General features: G+C 42.6%; 1 protein-coding gene across 1 annotated transcript in view; it reads left to right on the top strand.

Annotated features, from left to right (window-relative positions):
* Positions 1–16,242: 16,242 nt before the first annotated feature.
* CYB5B (cytochrome b5 type B) overlaps positions 16,243–19,323 on the top strand; it is a gene marked incomplete at its 3' end in the record, with an annotated part of 28,907 nt that continues 25,826 nt past the window's right edge. The window contains exon 1 of the mRNA XM_079723793.1: positions 16,243–16,407. Within this exon, the coding sequence (XP_079579919.1) occupies positions 16,246–16,407 (162 nt within the window). The 5' untranslated portion in view covers positions 16,243–16,245. The remainder of the gene's footprint in view (positions 16,408–19,323) is intronic.

The following is a 19,323-nucleotide window of genomic DNA, read 5'->3' as shown; positions in this document are numbered from 1 at the left end:
TACTGCCAAATACTTCTTCCAACTTTAAAAAAAATGTAATTATATCCTGAGTTATAATTATGGGTTATATTAATAATAATTATTATTATTAATACCTAACCCATTAATTCTGGGCTAGGTAACATATTCAAAATTTTAAAATTCAGAAGATACAAAGAGCATAAAGTGACATTTGTTCCTCTGTCCATGTCCCCCAGCTTCCTTCCCAGTTCCCTTCCCCAGTGCTACCAGTTTCTGGAGTATCTTCTCCAAAGTAGAGACTTTATGCATTTTTTTTTTTTTTTTTTTTTTTTTGCGGTACCCGGGCCTCTCACTGTTGTGGCCTCTCCCATTGCGGAGCACAGGCTCCAGACGCGCAGGCTCAGCGGCCATGGCTCACGGGCCCAGCCGCTCCGCGGCATGTGGGATCTTCCCGGACCGGGGCACGAACACGTGTCACCTGCATCGGCAGGCGGACTCTCAACCACTGCGCCACCAGGGAAGCCGTTTATGCATGTTTAAAAGAACACACTGGGAATCCCCTGGTGGTCCAGTGGTTAGGATTCGGTGCTCTCACTGCCAGGGCTCAGGTTCAATCCCTGGTCGAGGAACTAAGATCCCCCAAGCCTTGAGGCACAGACAAAAAAATAAAATAAAATAAAATAACATATTTATGTTTTCTTTCCCCTTTTATTCTTTTATTTTATGTTAATGATAACACACCATACAAATATAATTTTCATTTGTTTTTTTTTCTTCTACTCTTGCCACTAGAATGGACGCTGCATGAGGGTAGGGATTTTATGTGGTATAATGTTATATCCTCAGCGTGTAGAGTGGTGCCTGGCATATTGTATTGATAGTTTCTCCATAAATATTTGTTGAATAAGTGAATGAACACACACTGTTCCACTTCTTGCTTTTTTCCCTTTGGAGATCATCTCATTTCAGTGCATAGGGAACCTCCTTACTTATTTTCATGACTGGATAGTGTTCCATTGTCTGGATTCATTATGATTTATTGAATCAGATTCCTTCTGATGGACATTAGTTTGTTTCTAATCCTTGGCTCTGAAAAATAGTCCTGACATTCATGTCCTTGTACAAACATCATGTCACACATGTGTGAGTATATCTATCTGTAAGAGAAACTCTTAAATGCAGAAAAGCTGGGTCAAAGGGCAAGCTATGAGGTACATTTTGCCGACTTCTTTTTAATCAAAAGCACCTTGCCACGTCTAAATAGCGTTACTGTGGTACTGTGGTGCCTGCCTGGCAGTCGATGTAAGCCTGTTCTAAGGAAATCGGTCATTAATGAAATTGCTCTGGTTAGGCCTGAATTTACCACTTCCACTTATTCCTGCAAATCCAACAGAAAACCACCACCCAGGTTGGCACTGTTGGAACAACAGATGCATCTCAAAAACACAACATAGAAAGACAGACGTACACCCTCTGTGATTGCAAAATCAAACGAGACAAATCTAGGTGACAGAAATCAGAACAGCGGCTGCCCAGGGTTGCGGGGGCACTGACTGGAAAGGGGTACTAGGCAAATTTGCGAAGAGATGCAAACACTTATATCTTGATTTGTGTGGTAGTTTACACGAGTGTTTACTATTTTCGAGATTCACTGACCTGCACTAAAATGTCGACATTCGATTTTATGTAAAATAACGGTTACTTGAACACTGCAATACGATGACAGTCAATCTGATAACCAGGGTCAGCTACTAAGCGACTAACGAGGTAGCATATAGACAGTAGATACTTGGACAAAGGGATAATTCACGACCCTGGCGGGGTGGAGCAGGATGGCATGAGATTTCATCAAGCTACTCAGAATTGTGCACAATTTAAAACGTATAAATTCCTTATTTCTGGAATTTTCCATGTAATATTTTCGGACCTTGGTTGACTGCGGGTAACTGAAACAGTGGAAAGTGAAACCGTGGATAACGGATGGGGATAACGTGGAAAATGGCTGGAATGACACGCATACTGTTATAACCTGTATGAATTATTTTGCAAAACTCAGGTATAAGAAAATGCACATTTCTCAATTTTGCAGGAGTCAAACTTAAATACAACTCTATCTGTACCTTTCCAGGTGATGGTGGGTGAGACAACCTTAATCATTTTTGGCCACACTGCCCACTTGGCCTCATGAGATTAAAGAAGTATCTGGGGTTTAGGAAATTCAGAAAAACTGGAGAAGGGCCTTTGGTCCACATGGTGGTCCCTGAGATGCTCATTGTTCTGTGTGGTTTACTTGAAGGTGAAAGGCTCAGATTCAGTGTCGGACTCGATCACCAGGATCCTCTTGGAGGGTCCCAAGACCTAAGAGATGTTTAGCGCTCAGTCTTCCTGAGGCCACCAGCCACCTCCGTCCTGCCACCTTCTGGGGCTCTGTGTGGGATTGTTACTCTGGAACTTGCCCTCCCTTCATCCCCCAGCGGGTTTGCACTTTAAAAAAACTATCTTGCAGAGAATGGGGGCAGCTAGAGAGGATTTGGGGAGACCCATTAAAGCTGGTAAATCCCCAAGTTGGACTCAGCCTCAGCTTTCATTAAATAGCAAATGGGGAAACTGGGAAAGGAGAAAGAAAAAAAAAATTTAATCTTCTAAGGGTTTTGCAAACAATTGGAGTAATTAAAAGTTCTCAGAAGTAGCCGATGGTGCCCTTTTCACCGAGGGAATGTGGGCCAAGCATGATATATTAAAAGAGAGGGAGCTGCTCTATTGAAGTTAAAAATAATCTTCTGTCACATGGCTAATTTGTTGGAATGCAGCAATTAAAGGGCTCTGGGCAGAGGGAGAGCTGGAAGCAGCTGGGGAGCTTGCAGGCAGAGTGCACGCCCTGGGGACTGTTTGCAGAGAGAGAAAACACTGTCACAGCTGACTTGGGGCACCTTATCAGAAAGCCCACAAAGGGGGCAGGAAGAAGGAAAAGTGGGGTTGAGTTCAGAGCCGTGACCTGTGGGTTTAAGACAGTGAAGGGATAGGTCAGGACTTGTCACCTGTGCTCTGGGATGCTGATTCACTCAGCAAGGATGAAGGCTTTCCAGTTTCCCCTTCACTTTGAAAACGCATGCCTTTGAATCAATTTCAAAGGAACACATAACCCAAAAGAGCCCTTTGATCCTAAATCCATGGGAAAAACCAATCTATACAGTCTTTAGGGGCAAAGCTCAGGCCAAGAATATAAATCCTAGCTTGGGGAGTTGGGGTGTTTTTGCAATTTTTGAATTTTTTATTTTTGAATTTTTGAGTTGGAAGAATTTTAAGGAAAAAGTTATCTGGTATAATATCTGAATTTTCCAGGTGAGGCAGCAAGCTTCGAGAGGCTGATTTGTCCAAGGTCACTCAATGAGCAAGTGACAGAAGTTAGGTTCTAACTCGGGTCTTTAACTAGAGAGGGAACATGGTGGTTAGGAAGTGCAGGATTCCCATGACCCTGATGTGGAATCCTGCCTCCAGGGGCTGTGGAATGCTCTTACAACCCCCAACCCTCTCATCTCAGTTTTACCTTGTGTAGAGTAGGAATAACAGTAGTACCCACCACCTAGAATTGTTAAAATGCATGTGAAGTGTTTAATGTCTAGCTTAGAGTAAATGCTTAATAAAATGTGAGGACTTCCCTGGTGGTGCAGTGGTTAAGAATCCGCCTGCCAATGCAGGGGACATGGGTTCGAACCCTGGTCCGGGAAGATCCTACATGCCATGGAGCAACTAAGCCCGTGCGCCACTACTGAGCCTGCGCTCTAGAGCCCACGAGCCACAACTACTGAGCCCGCGAGCCACAACTACTGAGCCCGCGTGCCACAACACCTGAAACCCACGCACCTAGAGCCTGTGCTCTGCAACAAGAGAAGCCACCGCAATGAGAAGCCCACACACCACCACAAAGAGTAGCCCCGGCTCGCAGCAACCAGAGAAAGCCCTCATGCAGCAATGAAGACCCAACACAGCCAAAAATAAATAAATAAATAAAAATTTAAAAATATATAAAAAAAAAATAATAATAAAATGTGAGCTGTTGGGCTTCCCTGGTGGCGCAGTGGTTAAGAATCTGCCTGCCAATGCAGGGGACACGGGTTCGAGCCCTGGTCCAGGAAGATCCCACATGCTGAGGAGCAGCTAAGCCCGTGCACCACAACTACTGAGCCTGCACTCGAGAGCCTGCGAGCCACAACTGCTGAGCCTGCATGCCACAACTACTGAGCCTGCGCGCCTAGAGCCCATGCTCCACGACAAGAGAAGCCACCGCAATGAGAAGCCCACGCACCGCAACGAAGAGTAACGCCCCCGCTCGCTGCAACTAGAGAAAGCCCACATGCAGCAACAAAGACCCAATGCAGCCAAAAATTAAAATAAATAAATTTACCAAAAAAACCCAAACCATTAACCAATTAAAAAAAAAAAGTGAGCTGTTGTTTTTCCATAGCTTTTTCTACACCACCCTGCATCAATCTCCTATCGCCATTTTGCATGTTAACTTGCCCACACATCCTCTTTGGGTTGGGTGGGATTGTCTTTCTCTTCTTTCTACCTCCAACTCTCATCCATTACATATAAAGGAAAAGAGGATCAGTCAGTTTCTCCTAGCATTTTCTGCATTCCAACACACCCATATTGTTTGTCTTCTCTCAAGCTATAGGCCCTCCAGCCTGTGCTTTTAGTATGGTTTCCAAGTTGCTGGCAAGCAGAAGTGGCGTCAACATGAAGAAACAAGTATTGGTGCCCCAAATGCAGTAGCCAGAGCTATCTGAATCTTTTAGAATAATACTTTTTTTTTTTTTTTTGCGGTACGTGGGCCTCTCACTGTTGTGGCCTCTCCCGTTGCGGAGCACAGGCTCCGGACGCGCAGGCTCAGTGGCCATGGCTTATGGGCCCAGCCGCTCCGCGGCATGTGGGATCTTCCCGGACCGGGGCACGAACCCATGTCCCCTGTATCGGCAGGCGGACTCTCAACCACTGCGCCACCAGGGAAGCCCTAGAATAATACTTGATCAATTTTCAAATTTATAAAGGGCACCACTAACAGAAGGGGCTCTGAACATCCAATGGATGTTTGGGCTTCATAGCCTAAGCACCCCTGGAAAGTGGAGGCCAAGTTCTATGTGTGCACATACATTGCAAGGAATAGACATCTACCTGACACTAGCTTGAGCCAAAAAGGGGCAAATTAAAAAAAAAAAAAGGCAAATTTAGTGGCTCATGTAACCACAAGACTAGATTTCGTTTCTGACTAGATCAAAGGGTCAAAAACAGCCCCAGGGCATCTTTCTGCTTTATCGGGCTCCATTCTTTAGAGTCTTGCCACTTGGCAGACAAGACAGCTGTGAAGAGCTCCAAGCTTTTACTTTTTTTCCAGCTCAGTATTCATGTAAAGAAGCAGTCTTCCTGCCCTTAGTCCTGTTCCCTGATTGGCTGCCTTCAATCAAGTGCCCATTCCTAAAACAACAGGGCCAGGGAAATGAGCTTCTCTCACTGGACAGATTGGATCACATGCCCCATCTGTAAGGAGGGGAGGCAGAGCATCTGATTGGCAGCCCCACTAGCTTCACATACACTAGAACAGGAACAATTCCTCGCAGGGAAGATGGGGCACAGAGACCAGAAGAAAGGGAAAGGCAGGCAGATATAAATCATTAATACCAAAGCCCAGCACTTATATGCACTTTTCTGAGGTGGTGGTTTATAGCTTGCTTCCTATCCTCAAAATGTTCTATAATCCAAGAAATAGTAAGAACTTTGGGAGAGGAAAATGCTTTTCCCTCACTCCAAATATTTCCTTCCTGTAGAGGGTCATCATGCCCCAGGCTCCTCTTCATGCCTTCCCTCTCCTGCACTTAGGGGAAGGAGAGCATTAGGAGAAACTGGGCATGAGTCTCCCAGTGTCTTCCTCTTCCTGGTCACTTAGGGTTGAGATGCTGGGAAGGAACACAAGTTCTCTTCCTCCACATGGGGAAGGCACCCTGGTCCATTGTTGCCTGGGACTGTGGGAAAGTCTGTTGAACTAGGATTCAGGGAAGCCTATTGGGCTCACATGCTCAGCTACATTCTGCAATGTATAGCCTTATCAGAAGATAATTCATCTCCTGACCACCCAGACCGCCAATTGATTCAGAGCCTGAGTAGGGAGGAGGCATGCTATTTATTGAGCCCCTTCTCAAAAGTCAACAAGAACCATCCACTTAGGGTATCAGGGACCCACAGATTCATCCTCTCACTCTCCCCTTCCTGGCTGGTCCCCTATAGGAGGAGCTTGTCTCTTTGGAAATCCACCGAGATAGTGGAGTGCTGGGAGCAGGCTCAGAGGGAGGCCACAAAAATGATCAAAGGCAAGGAAGCTAGGTTTACCACAATAGGTGAGAGAAACTGGGATTATTTCACTTGGAGGGGGCAAAAAACAAAGCCAGTGGTGGGGTGATTCAGGGGTAGCCTTGACCAGAACCATGGGGAGGGTGTGGCATCACTGGTATTTTTCCACAGCCTCACCCTGACCCTGAGCATAGTCACATCTGTCCTTTACCTCTCCCGTCCCACTTGTCTCCTTCTACACCCACCTCTTTGAAAATAAATTGTTCCACTTCCACAGAGGTGTAGGAGGCACACAAATCAACTTAAATAAAATAACACTATAGTATAATTTCTTTTTGATTACAAAAGTGATACACAATCTGTGAGAAAAACTGAAAAGATACAGAAAATTATAAGCATGAAAACTAAAATCAACTCGAAGCCCTCAACCCTGAGATAGCTATTGTTAGCTTTTTAGTCTATTATTGTCCATCCTTCTCTCTCTACATAATTTTAAATGTATTCTTTATTTCTTTAAAAAATTTATAGAAATATTTTAAATAAAATAGCGGCATGTAGTGTAAAAGATGAAAATGGTATATTATGCTATTTCTCTTAATATTATGATCTATGTGTACTATAAAGTGAATATTTTTTATTGTTACACTTCCTTTTGTCTCTCCTGGCCTTAGGAATGGTTGACATTAATGGCACTTATTTGAGAGTAAAGTACTGGTGTCATGAGACCCATTTTAGAGGCAGGGAACTGTGACTACCCATAGCCACACCCAACTCCTGCTTGTGTGGCCAGGATCACAGGGGACAGAAACAATTTCCTAACATAATAGATAACTTTGTTGAGAAAAGGGAGTGAAAAATGTGGCTTCCATAAGCCAGGGTTCTTGACCTTCCTTTTCTATCAGAAATACCCATCAAGGGGCTTCCCTGGTGGCGCAGTAGTTAAGAATCCACCTGCCAACACAGGGGACACGGGTTCGAGCCCTGGCCTGGGAAGATCCCACATGCCGTGGAGCAACTAAGCCCATGAGCCACAACTGCTGAGCCTGTACTCTAGAGCCCGCGAGCCACAACTACTGAGCCTGAGTGCCACAACTACTGAGCCCACACACCTAGAGCCCGCGCTCCACAACAGGAGAAGCCACCTCAATGAGAAGCCTGCACACCACGACGAAGAGTAGCCCCCACTCGCCGCAACTAGAGAAAGCCCTTGCGCAGCAATGAAGACCCAAGGCAGCCAAAAATAAAATAAATAAATAAAAAGAAATACCCATCACATCTACCACAGTGGCCTCCCCAGCTCCAAGAGTTTGATTCTGGGAGCATATAGCTGCAAGTGAACAAAGAGTCAGGGGAAAGTTCTTTATCAGCAGGAGAATTATTTTATTCAATGTGTTTCCTTACATTAGTTGGGACAATAAGGGGAAAGAATGAGAAGAAATAAAAGGCCAGTTACTCAGGCCACTTTTAATGAATCACCCCCCCAGTGTCACTACCCATCCCCAGTCAGGAAAAGCTTGAGTTTTTCCATGCCAAGAAAAACAGAGGGCAGGAAGAAACAAATTACGACCTTGTTTGTGTTTTGTGTCTTAACTATTTGATTTATAGGCCCAGATCCAATGATTATGGATGAAAGAAAATATCCCAGTGTCCCAAACCTAACCTGAACTTAACCGGGGTGGGTCTCACGTCCACTGCTCAAAGTTAATGCGAAGTTAAAATGCTTTAAGTATAAATGTTCAGGGTTTGGGGCTGCCTGAGCAGGCCAGTGGCAAGGCCAAATTCTTTTTTCATCACCCCAATTAGGATGACTACTATGAAAAAATTTAAAAATAATAAGTATTGGTGAGAATGTGGAGAAATTGGAGCCCTTGTGCACTGTTGGTGGGAATGTAAAATGGTACAGCTGCTATGGAAAACAGTATACAGTTCCTCAAAAAATTAAAAATAGAATTACCATAAGATCTAGCAATTTCACTTCCAGGTACTCAAAAGAATTAAAATCAGGGTCTCAAAGAGACCTACACCTAAATATTATTGTTTTTGGTTGGTCTGTTGTTTGCCCAACCATTATTCCTTGTCCTGGGAGGCAGTGGCTAATACATTTGCCTTTAAATCTATTAAATGCCCCCCAAGTAGCTGCCTCAGACTTGGGAGAGTTCTGAATTAGGCAAAATGAGGGCAAGCCTTTTGAGCTGGCCCTTCAGGGAGCCACCAGACTGGTTGAAATGAACAACCACAATTCTTTAAGAATGAGGTCACTTCTACTACCTCCAGGACTAAGAACTTGTACTAGGAATGGGGGCTGTTTTTGTCAAAGCTTCTGCCAAACTGAAGAGTAGGGGATGCGACAGGGTAAGTTAAAACACCACAAAGCTCTCTGACTGAGTGAGATTCAACTGTTTTTTCCTTGATTAAGCATTCACCTGGTTGTTATAATCTTTTGCTTAGTTTCCAGAATGCCAATAAAGTTGATTTTGAGAGTAAAAAAGAAAAGAAAAATATCATGTAGCCATGAACTCTCTAGAAAGAAAACAGAATGATGCGTTGGACCAAGTATCCACTTAGGATGTGGTGGCTCCCCGAGGCCTCACCCAGGGGCTGACACTTAACCAGAGATTAGAATGATAAAATCTAAATGTGAAGTTGGGCAGAGAGAATACCCCTAAAGTAAGCTTGTGCTTGGCATGTAGAAATCAAACCATCTCAACTCAAAAGAGATTCTTGGCCATTAAGATTATTTTTCAGATTGATCTAGATGGAAGGTTGATAAATTCCTTTCTGACTCTAAAGTATAGAAAAAGTTCTTTGACCTCACTCATAAGAGAAATGCAAGTCAGACCTAGAGTGTGATACAGTTTTTAAAATGTCTGATTGTTATACTCCAGAAACTTTGATAACACACTCTGTGGGGCTGTGAGGAAACTGGCACTCATATGCATTGCCAGTGAGAATATAAATTGGTACAATTGCTATCGAGGGCAGTGAGAATATAAGTTGGTGCAGTTGCTAACAGTACAGATGCATGTGCTTTTGGCTTAGAAGTCCCATTTTTTCTTGTACATGTGTACAGTGATATAAGATCAAAGTTATTAATTACAGCATTATTTGTAATTCCAAGACACTGGAAACCCAAATCTCCATCAGTAGGAGACTAGTTAAATTATGATACATTCATACCAAACTATGAATACTGAACTATCGGAAACTACGCAACTTTAAAAATAAATGAGGAGGCACTTTATGTATTATTATCTAAACATTTCTAAGATGTCATTAAGTAAAAATAGCAAGATGCAGAACTGTGATGTTTAGCACCTTTTATATATGTGAGTAAAACTAAGTATAAATATTTATATTTACTTGCATTTGCATAGAGAAACTCAGGAAGGATACACAAAAAATTATTAAGTGATTATCTGGGCTGGGTGAGTGGAAGCGAATGGAAAGTATATAGAAAAGGTGGTCAAGAGACATTTTATTGAGATGTTTAATTTTTTTTTTTTTTTTTAGTTTTGAGCCTTGTGAAGTATTAAGGACTTAAAAAATTAAATTTAAAACTTGTTCCATCTACTACCCCTTATCTTAATTTATTAATTTATCACTTAATCTATAACCATTTTTCGCTGCTCTCAGACACTCCCCTGAGAAAGTATCTACTTAAATGAATGTGGATGATGGTTTATAAAAAGTACATTAGTGCATATAAATTATATCTTTAAAAATCTGGGGCTTCCCTGGTGGCACAGTGGTTGAGAGTCCGCCTGACAATACTGGGGACACGGGTTCGTGTCCCGGTCTGGGAAGATCCCACATGCCGTGGAGCGGCTGGGCCCGTGAGCCATGGCCGCTGAGCCTGCGCGTCCGGAGCCTGTGCTCCGCAACGGGAGAGGCCCCAACAGTGAGAGGCCCGCGTACCGCAAAAAAAAAAAAAAAAAGGCATACAGATTAGAAAGGAACAAGTAAAACAGTCTCTATTAGCAGATGACATGATTGCTACCTAGATATTTCTAAGAAACCTACAAAACAACTACTGTAAGTGAACTGTAAGTGAATTTAGCAAGGTCACAGGATACTAAGTCAATGTACAATATCAATTATATTTCTCTATTATAGCAGCAAACAATTGGAAAATGAAATGATTCCATTTATAATAGCATAAAAACCATAAAATATTTAGAAATAATATTAACAAAAGATGTAGAATACCCCTATTCTGCAAACCACAAATTGAAAAAAGATTCATATAAATGGAGTGGTATACCATGTTTGTGGATTGTGAGCCTCAAGGTTGTTAAGGTGTTCATTCTTTATAAATTCATCTATAAGCTCTTTTACAGAAATTAACAGGCTGATTTTAAAAAGTAACCTTATTATTTTGGGGATACTTTTAGATTTACAGACAAGTTGCAAAATAGTACAGAGTTCTTATATACCCCTCACCCCACTTCCCATAAAGTTTACATCGTAAATATACTATAGTGCATTTGTCAAAACTAAGAAATCAACACTGGTACATTACTGTTACTTTAACCTGAATTTCACTGCTTTTTCCCCTGATGTCTTTCTTTTTTTGTTCTAGGATCCAATCCAGGTTGCCACTTTGCATTGAGTTGTTGTGTCTCTTAGTCAAATTGGGTCTGTGACAATTTCTTGTTTCCTTGTTTTTGTTTTTTGAATGAGCATGACAGTTTTGATTGATGCAAGTCGGTTATTTTGTAGAATGTTCCTCAATTTGGGTTTGCCTAATGTTTTTCTCATGTTTAGACTGGGATTATCAGTTTGGGGGAAGAATGCCACAGTGGGGAAGTGCCCTTGTAGCACATACCAGGGAGTACATGCTATCAACGTGATTTATTGCTGGTGATGTTAACCTTGATCACTTGGTTCCACAAGCAGATTTTAAATTTTATTTGGAAATATAAAGGATCTAGGGTAGCAGAAACAATTTTGAAGCCTATGAGCAAAGGTGAAGGACTTACATTACTGACTTCAAGGCTTACTATAAAGCGATCGTAACCAAGACAGTATGGAATTGGCATTAAGCATAGACAAATAAATCACTGGAACAGAATAGAATGTTCAGAAAAAGACCCACACTTTCATGGTCAATCAATTTTCAACAGAAACATGAAAACAGTTCAATGGGGAACTGTTTTCATCAAATGGTGCTGGAACAACTGGGTATCCACTTGGGAAAAAAGAGACCGAGAAAGCTAGCTAAGGTGACCAAGTTTGTGAGTAGCAGGGACAGGGATTCCAAGCTAGACTTTCTGGCTATCGTGTGTTATAAATTATGAATATGAATTTATAACCAATACATTTAGGCCACAGTATTTTCCTGAATCAAATTCAATTTGAAGCCATACTTTTCAAAAATGTCAATGTCGTGAAAGCAAAATAGAGGCTGAAAAAATGCACCTGATTAAAGGAAACTAAGGAAACATAAATAAATAAATACATTATCCTGAGTTGGATCTTGGCTCACACAGACACACCAAAATTCCACAAAGGACATTATTAAAATAATTGGAAAATAATATGGACAGCATGTTAGATATAGTTTTATATGAATGTTAAATTCCCTGAACTTGAAAATCATACAAAGGCTATGTAAGAGTATGTTCTTATTCATAGAAGATACTGAATTATTTGGAGGTAAAGGGTCATGATGTCTGTACCTTACTCTGAAATGGATTGGTTTAACGTTACTAATGACAAGAAAAAAAATAAACATATATGGAAGAAATCAAATATGGAAAAATAACAATCGGTGAATCTAAGTTAAAATGGGAATTCATTGTATTATTCTTTCAACTTATTTGTTTGAAATTTTAAAAAAGAAATTTATTTGTTTTAATACTTATTTATTTATTTATTTGGCTGTGCTGGGTCTTAGTTGCAGCATGCAGGCGGGATCTTTTAGTTGTGGCATGCAGGATCCTTAGTTGCTGCATGTGAGCTTTTAGTTGCGGCATGCGGGATCTAGTTCCCTGACCAGGGATCAAACCCAGGCCCTCTGCATTGGGAGCGCGGAGTCTTAATCACTGGACCACCGGGGAAGTCCCTAAAAAAGAAATTTAAATATTTATTTTATTTTATTTTATTTTTTAAATATAAATTTATTTATTTATTTACTTATTTTTTTGGCTGCGTTGGGTCTTCATTGCTGTGTGCAGGCTTTCTCTAGTTGCAGTGAGCGGGGGCTACTCTTCGTTGCAGTTCACGGGCTTCTCATTGTAGTGGCTTCTCTTGTTGCAGAGCACGGGCTCTAGGTGTGTAGACCTCAGTAGTTGTGGCTTGCGGGCTCTAGAGCGCAGGCTTGGTAGTTGTGGCGCACGGGCTTAGTTGCTCCACGGCATGTGGGATCTTCCCTGACCAGGGCTTGAACCCGTGTCCCCTGCATTGGCAAGTGGATTCTTAACCACTGCACCACCAGGGAAGTCCCTAAATGTTCATTGTAAAAAACCAGTTTCAGCTGATTCTAATTCCAGTTGCCACGATGGTGGCAAATTCAGTCTCAGTCACTTATGAGCATTCCTCTCCTCCTCCTTAGGGATTTTATGTAGTAATGCAAAACATTCAGGAAGCGCCCTTTGGTCTTCAGTCCACATTGGTCACTTCCTGAAAGATCTGCTGCAGAGCTGACAGCCTCCACACTGGAGCTCGAGTCTATCTGCTAGCTGGAGCCCTGACACTGAGGGTCCAATCTCTTTCTGCATGTATCATGTAGCCCTTCCCCTCCAAAATCCTGTCACTGGCCTAGGTCCCTTTGAGGAAGCTTGTGGGGTTCCTGCTGTTGGAGGAATCCCAAACCACTTTCCTCTTCCCAGTCTCAGAAAGCCCAATTGTGCTTTTGTGGTACTCCAGATATATTTGTCCAACCCCTCCCTTTGCTGAGAGTTTCCTCCATACTATCCTCTTAGCTGTTGGACTCAGTTTTCTAGAGGTGGAAGTAGAAAAGGGAATGCTGTGTGATTTTACTAATTCACTATATGAGAGATAAAGACACCAAATATGCTTCAAAACAGACTCACAGGGAATTCCCTGGCAGTCCAGTGGTTAGGACTCTGCACTTTCACTGCCTAGGGCCCAGGTTCAATCCCTGGTGGCCAAAAAAAAAAGGCTTTAAAAAAACCCAAAACACACTCACAGGTAATAGAGAACAAACTAGTGGTAACCCGTGGGTGGGTAGGGTAGGGGCAATATTGGGGGGGGAGTGGGAGGTACTAATTATTGGGTATAAGGCAGGCTACAAGGATGTATTGTACACCACAGAGTATATAGCCAATATTTTGTAATAACTGTAAATGGAGTGTAACCTTTAAAAATTGTATAAAAAATGCTTCCAAAAAAAGTCCAGTGTTTCCCAACGTTATCCATATCCACTTGTGTCGGAGTCATTCAAAATACTTGCTAAAAATGTTAAATTCTGATTCTATATCCAGACCCACTGAACCTGAATCTCTGGAAATGGGGCTGGGAATCTGCTTTTTAAATTTTTTGGTGTCTTAAAACAATGCTTTATTATTTCTCATGATTCTTTGGGTTGATGGGGCCATTTTGCTGATACAGCCTGAACACACTCATGTGTTGTCATTCAGCTAACAAGTTGATTAAGGGGTGGGCTCAGCTGAGACTGCTTAAATGGCTGATTTTTGTCCACTGAAAAAAAATGCACAAGGTGAGAGTTGTGAGTTGTTTTATTTGGGGCAAAATGAGGACTATAGCCTGGGAGACAGCATTTCAGATAGCTCTGAGAAACTGCTTCAAAGAGGTAGTGGGGAAAGTCAGTATATATGTGATTTTGGTGAAGGGGGAGTACATGCAATCAAGCACATTTTTTGCAGAAGTTTTCTGCTAGTCTCGTGAAGATTACTGCTAGTCACGAGGAGCAGACGTCACCATGAAGGATTTTAGTGCTTTTCTAGACTTGAGGAGATGCAAGAATTGGGCTCATAAAATTGTCTCCTGAATGTATCTATCTGAAGACCTGTTCTGCCAGTTTTTCCCAGAGAACAGAGTGCCTCATTCCTGATCTCCAGCCTAACTCCTTTCAATGGGTGTTGAAGGTCAGCAGCTGCTGACTTTCATAATTTGATCCTTGTAGAGGTAGATGGCAAATGCCAATTTGTAGGTGACATCTTTAATCCCAGGCTTCTTCACAGCATCATGAAGCATTCTAAGATGGTTAAGATGGAAACTTCAAGGCCTCTTGAAGACTAGACGTAACTTGCACAGTATCACTTCTGCCGCAATCTGTTGGCGAAAGTAAGTAACAAAGCAAGCCAACATTCAAGGTGAGGAAGAGACTCCACGTCTGGGCAGGAGGGAATCTGCATTTTCTTTTTGTTTTTTGGCCGTGCCGTGTGGCTTGCGGGATCTTCACGTTCAGGGATCGAACCTGGGCTCCGGAGTGAAAGCGCCAGGTGCTAACCACTGGACTGACAGGGAATTCCCAGGAATCTGCATTTTTAACATAGCCTTCTCAGTTGACTCACGCACACCGGGGTGAAGTGTGAATTGTTCATTTCACATATATGTGTACAGAGCTGTGTCCCTTTGCATTTGCTACAAATCTCTATTGCTAGCACTTAAATTTATATATATGTAAATGTTGTGTTTCTTTCAGAAATTTCTGGAATAGTAATGTGCTTAGGTACTATATGGAGATAGAATCACCGGCGCTCAGAATGGTAGCAGTTTGTGAAAAAGAAGGAATTTCAGGACCTTGAAAGGTGAGTAGGCACTGGAAGGAAGGGGGTTATCTTCAGTGGGTGGACCTGGCATGATCACAGATGTGGGCTTATACCGGTAGGTTTAGGGGTCAGTGGCTGGTGCACAAGACTAAAGGGAATGGTGGAAATGGTTGGGGATGGATTATGGGTATCGGAGAGTGACACGATGAAAATGACATCTCACCATGACCAGTTTGTCAGTTGCAATGGCAGTTAAAAATAGCTAACAACACTGCATAGAAACCAAACGCATAATTCGAAAATGCCGGAACCTCTAGCCAGCGACAGTTGAGGCGAATACTATTTTAGAACACATAGAAACGAACAGTGTACATTGTCCTGATCACTGAAGAATTCACTTAAAAATCAGACCCTCCCCCCACACACACTCCGCCCTGAGCCTTATTAAGATAAAACTGACATACAACAAAATCAGATTCTTAGTAGTGGCACAAACTTGGGATACTACATATTGTACCCCCAATCACTGTCTCTAGGCCTCGGCCCACCGCCTGTTATTTATGTATTGATTACTATGTGCCAAGCGCTCTGCATGTATGTGTATACACTCTCTCTCACTTAATCGGCCAGATTTCTCTACAGGGTAGAGTGTATCATGCCCATTTTACTGGTGAGGAGGAAACTGAGCCCAAGAATGGATTTGCCATATCACAGCCTGGAGGCTGCAAAATGTAAAGCTGGGGCTGGAACAGAGGCTGCGCCGGAAGTGTGGGGGGGAACGAGTTCCGCGTGATTCAGGAGGGATCCACGGCAAAGGGAAGGGAAACGTGAAAACGGTGATTCGGCCCCATCTTCCAGAATTCTACAGGCCCCTACAACGAGGGAAGAAATTTCTCTTTCAGACGACGTGTCTCTCTTAGGCGCCTTTCCAAAATCACAGTATCTGATTGGTGAGATTGGAGGGGATGGATGGTCCTGATTGGTAAGTTGGACCTCGAACCAGGCTTACGCCCCTAGGATCGGGCGAGGAGTGGGTGGGATTTGAAATTGAATCCCCCGTTTCATTGGTAAAAAGAAAACGAACCAGGAACTATTAGGAAGCGTAATTGGCTGTTGCCAGGAGCCTCCACTGGCCTTATGGGCCCGGGTTACGGAAGCCGGGGCGGACTGAGCGCGCGGTCTACCTGCAGGAAGTTGGCAGCGGAAACCGGGATAGCGGTGGAGAAGAGGTACCTCAGGTCCAATGGCGACTGTGGAAGCAAGTGGCAGCGATGGGAAAGGGTTAGGGGTCGAGACCTCCGTCACGTATTACCGATTGGAGGAGGTGGAGAAACGCAACTCCCCGAAGGAGATTTGGCTGGTGATCCACGGGCGAGTCTACGATGTCACCCGCTTCCTTAACGAGGTGGGGCCCGGGATGTGGGCGGCCCCTGGGAGCTGCAGCGGCGAGGGTGGTCGGGCCCGGAAACGCTGCTAGGGTGTGTGTGGGAGGGAAGTGAGACCTGGCTGAGGGCGAAGAGGCGTACGGAAGGGAACACGACCCTCCGAGACGGAGATTGGGGGACCTTAGGTGTGCATGCATTTCCAGCCGTCACTAAACTCTCGTGCCTTCAGTAATATCATGCCTCTGTCACATATTGAGCACTTACTGTGTGCTTGGCTAAACTCTGAGTCACCATTATGCCCACTTTACGGAAAGGGAAACTGAGACTCAGGGTCTCTCACCTAACAACCTACAGCCATTCGAACCCAGGTCTGAAAGCTCCAAACCTCTGCTCTTTCCACTATGCCTTCTGAAGTAATATCATTTTTTGCTTTTCATTTTCTTGAGAAGATGAGATGCCTTCTCCCTTCCCCCCATTATGCCGCCTTTCTTTTTTCTATTTTGAGTTGACCTTGAGTCCAGATGTTATGAGTTGATTTTTTTTTTTTGGCCGTTGACTCAGGTTCTGTCACCCACTTTTGTAAATCAAGCCTGTTGTATTAGGGTGTTTTTTTTTTTGTATTAGGTTTTACAAGTTCTCAAGACCCTGGTACAACTGAGTGATTTTTGTTTTGTTTTGTTTTGTTTTCAAGGAAACAGACTTTCAATTTGTTTAACTCTACTGAGGTGTAATTTACATACAATAAATTGTGGCCATTTAAAATGTACAGTTTGATGAGTTTGACAAAGGTATTCACCCATGTAATCACAACTCCAATTAAGAAAGAGCGTTTTCATCACCGTAAAAAGTTCCCTCTTGCTTTTTTGCAGTCATTCCCCTCACTCCCAATCCCTGAGGGTTTAGGATATTTTAAATGCTTATTTATTTATTTATTTATTTATGGTGTGTATTATTTTATTTTGAGTAATAGGTTAATAATCTTATGGTTAATTCCTTGTAAGTTCTTGAATAACATAACCCTACTATAACTGAGAAAAAGTTTCATTTCTCTTCGTTCTCTTTCTGAAGCAAATGTACTAGCAAAATTTGTTTTCTACTAATTTGGGGCCTACGGGATAAAGCTCTACATCCTGATTCATAAATCTATAAAAACTTTTAAAACGTAAAGTTTCCCAAAAAGAACATTGTTTTATTTTATTATTACTTTTTAAAATAAATAAATTTATTTATTTTTGGCTGCGTTGGGTCTTCGTTGCTGTTCGAGGGCTTTCTCTAGTTGAGGAGAGCGGGGTCTACTCTTCCTTGCGGTGCATGGGCTTCTCATTGTGGTGGCTTCTCTTGTTGCGGAGCACAGGCTCTAGGCGCGTGGACTTCAGTAGTTGTGGCTCGCGGGCTCTAGAGAACAGGTTCAGTAGTTGTGGCGCTCGGGCTTAGTTGCTCCACAGCACGTGGGATCTTCCCCGACCAGGGCTTAAACCCGTGTTCCCTGCATTGGCAGGCGGGTTCTTAACCACTGCGCCACCAGGGAAGTCCCTTTTTTTTCTGGTCCCCCCCCCTTTTTTTTTAAGGACATTGTTTTAAATAAATCTTTCTAGTGGCCAATAAGTTAACATCTTAGAATTTAGTAACTTCTTGTGTTTGTAGGGTGTATAGCATTTATGCTTTTAAAAGTGCTTTCCCGTTATTTCAGTCTCAAAATAACTAGTTGAGAGTGAGTTGGATAGTAGTGAGCCTTATTTTAACAGGGAAATAAGAAACAGGTTCAGAGAGATTTTGGTCAGACAGTTGATTAGTGGCAGGGTGTGCTTTAGATAAGTACCTTGGTTTCTCTTGTCTACACAGTATTACTTTGGAATTCTAGACTTAGCTATGTCCTTTGATGTATGCCTCATAATAAGCTTCAAGTGTGGCTTGTAGCATGCATGGTAAAGCATAGTTCGTAATGGGCCAGTAATGGTTTCATTTCCCCCCCAGTTTCTTCTTGATTGATTCAGAATAGATAATGAACTTGGAAGGAACACTCAGTGCGTGTAGTGGACATTAGTTTAATCTTTAATAGTGGTTCCCAGCCTGGTTTACCACATGCTGATGGAGCCAGAGACAGCACAGGTGTGCCAGGGGTGGCCCTTCAAGCTTGAGTTGCCAATCTTTACCTGCAGTTAGCCATTATAACTTACCTGTTCCAACGTCTCTGTCCCTGTGTTCTTCTTCACTCCAAGTCTAGTCATTCATTCACTTACTCATTCAAATATTTATCAAGTGTCTACTAAGTGCCAGATACTGTTCTAGGTGCTGAGGATGCAGCAGCAGATAGTTAAACATTTATGCCCTCGTGGAGATTACCATCTATGGGAAGCAGAAAATAAGCAGAGTAAATAACTAAAATATATGCTATGTTAAGTGCTAAGGAGAAAAATAAAGCAGGGAAGAGGTAAGTGCTAAGAAGAAAAATAAAGCAGAGAAGAGGGCTGTGGACATGTATGGGGTGAGGGCGTGAAGATGAGGGGTTGAAATTTTAGTTATGATGGCCAGAAATAGCTTGATTAAGAAGATGACTAGAGTAAAGGCCTTCTGTTAAGGGAGCTGGCTATGTGGATATCTGCAGGAAGAGCTTTCCTGGCAGAGGGAGCAAGTTCAAAGGCCTTATGGTGCAAGTGTATCTAGTGTGTTTGACGAACAGTGAGGGAGGTTATGGTAGCTGGAGAGTATTAGATGAGGTCAGCATGATCAAGGAGGGGACAGGTCCAGTACAGCTTTTGTGAACCTCTGTTTAGAAAGAAAATCACATAAAAATGGTTACAGTATCTTATGACATTGACTAGAACATATCAAAGTGCATCTCTCTTAGCAAGGGTAAGTATGATTTTGTAAACCTTTGTTCACAAAGCATGTTTTTGTGAACCTTTGTTTCAGTTAATATTCTTGTTTTCTTACTG

The sequence above is a fragment of the Hyperoodon ampullatus genome (assembly GCF_949752795.1).
Source record: "Hyperoodon ampullatus genome assembly, chromosome: 18".
Taxonomy (NCBI): domain Eukaryota; kingdom Metazoa; phylum Chordata; class Mammalia; order Artiodactyla; family Ziphiidae; genus Hyperoodon; species Hyperoodon ampullatus.
Note: the sequence above shows the minus strand (reverse complement) of the source record. Positions and strands in the feature narration are given on the sequence as shown.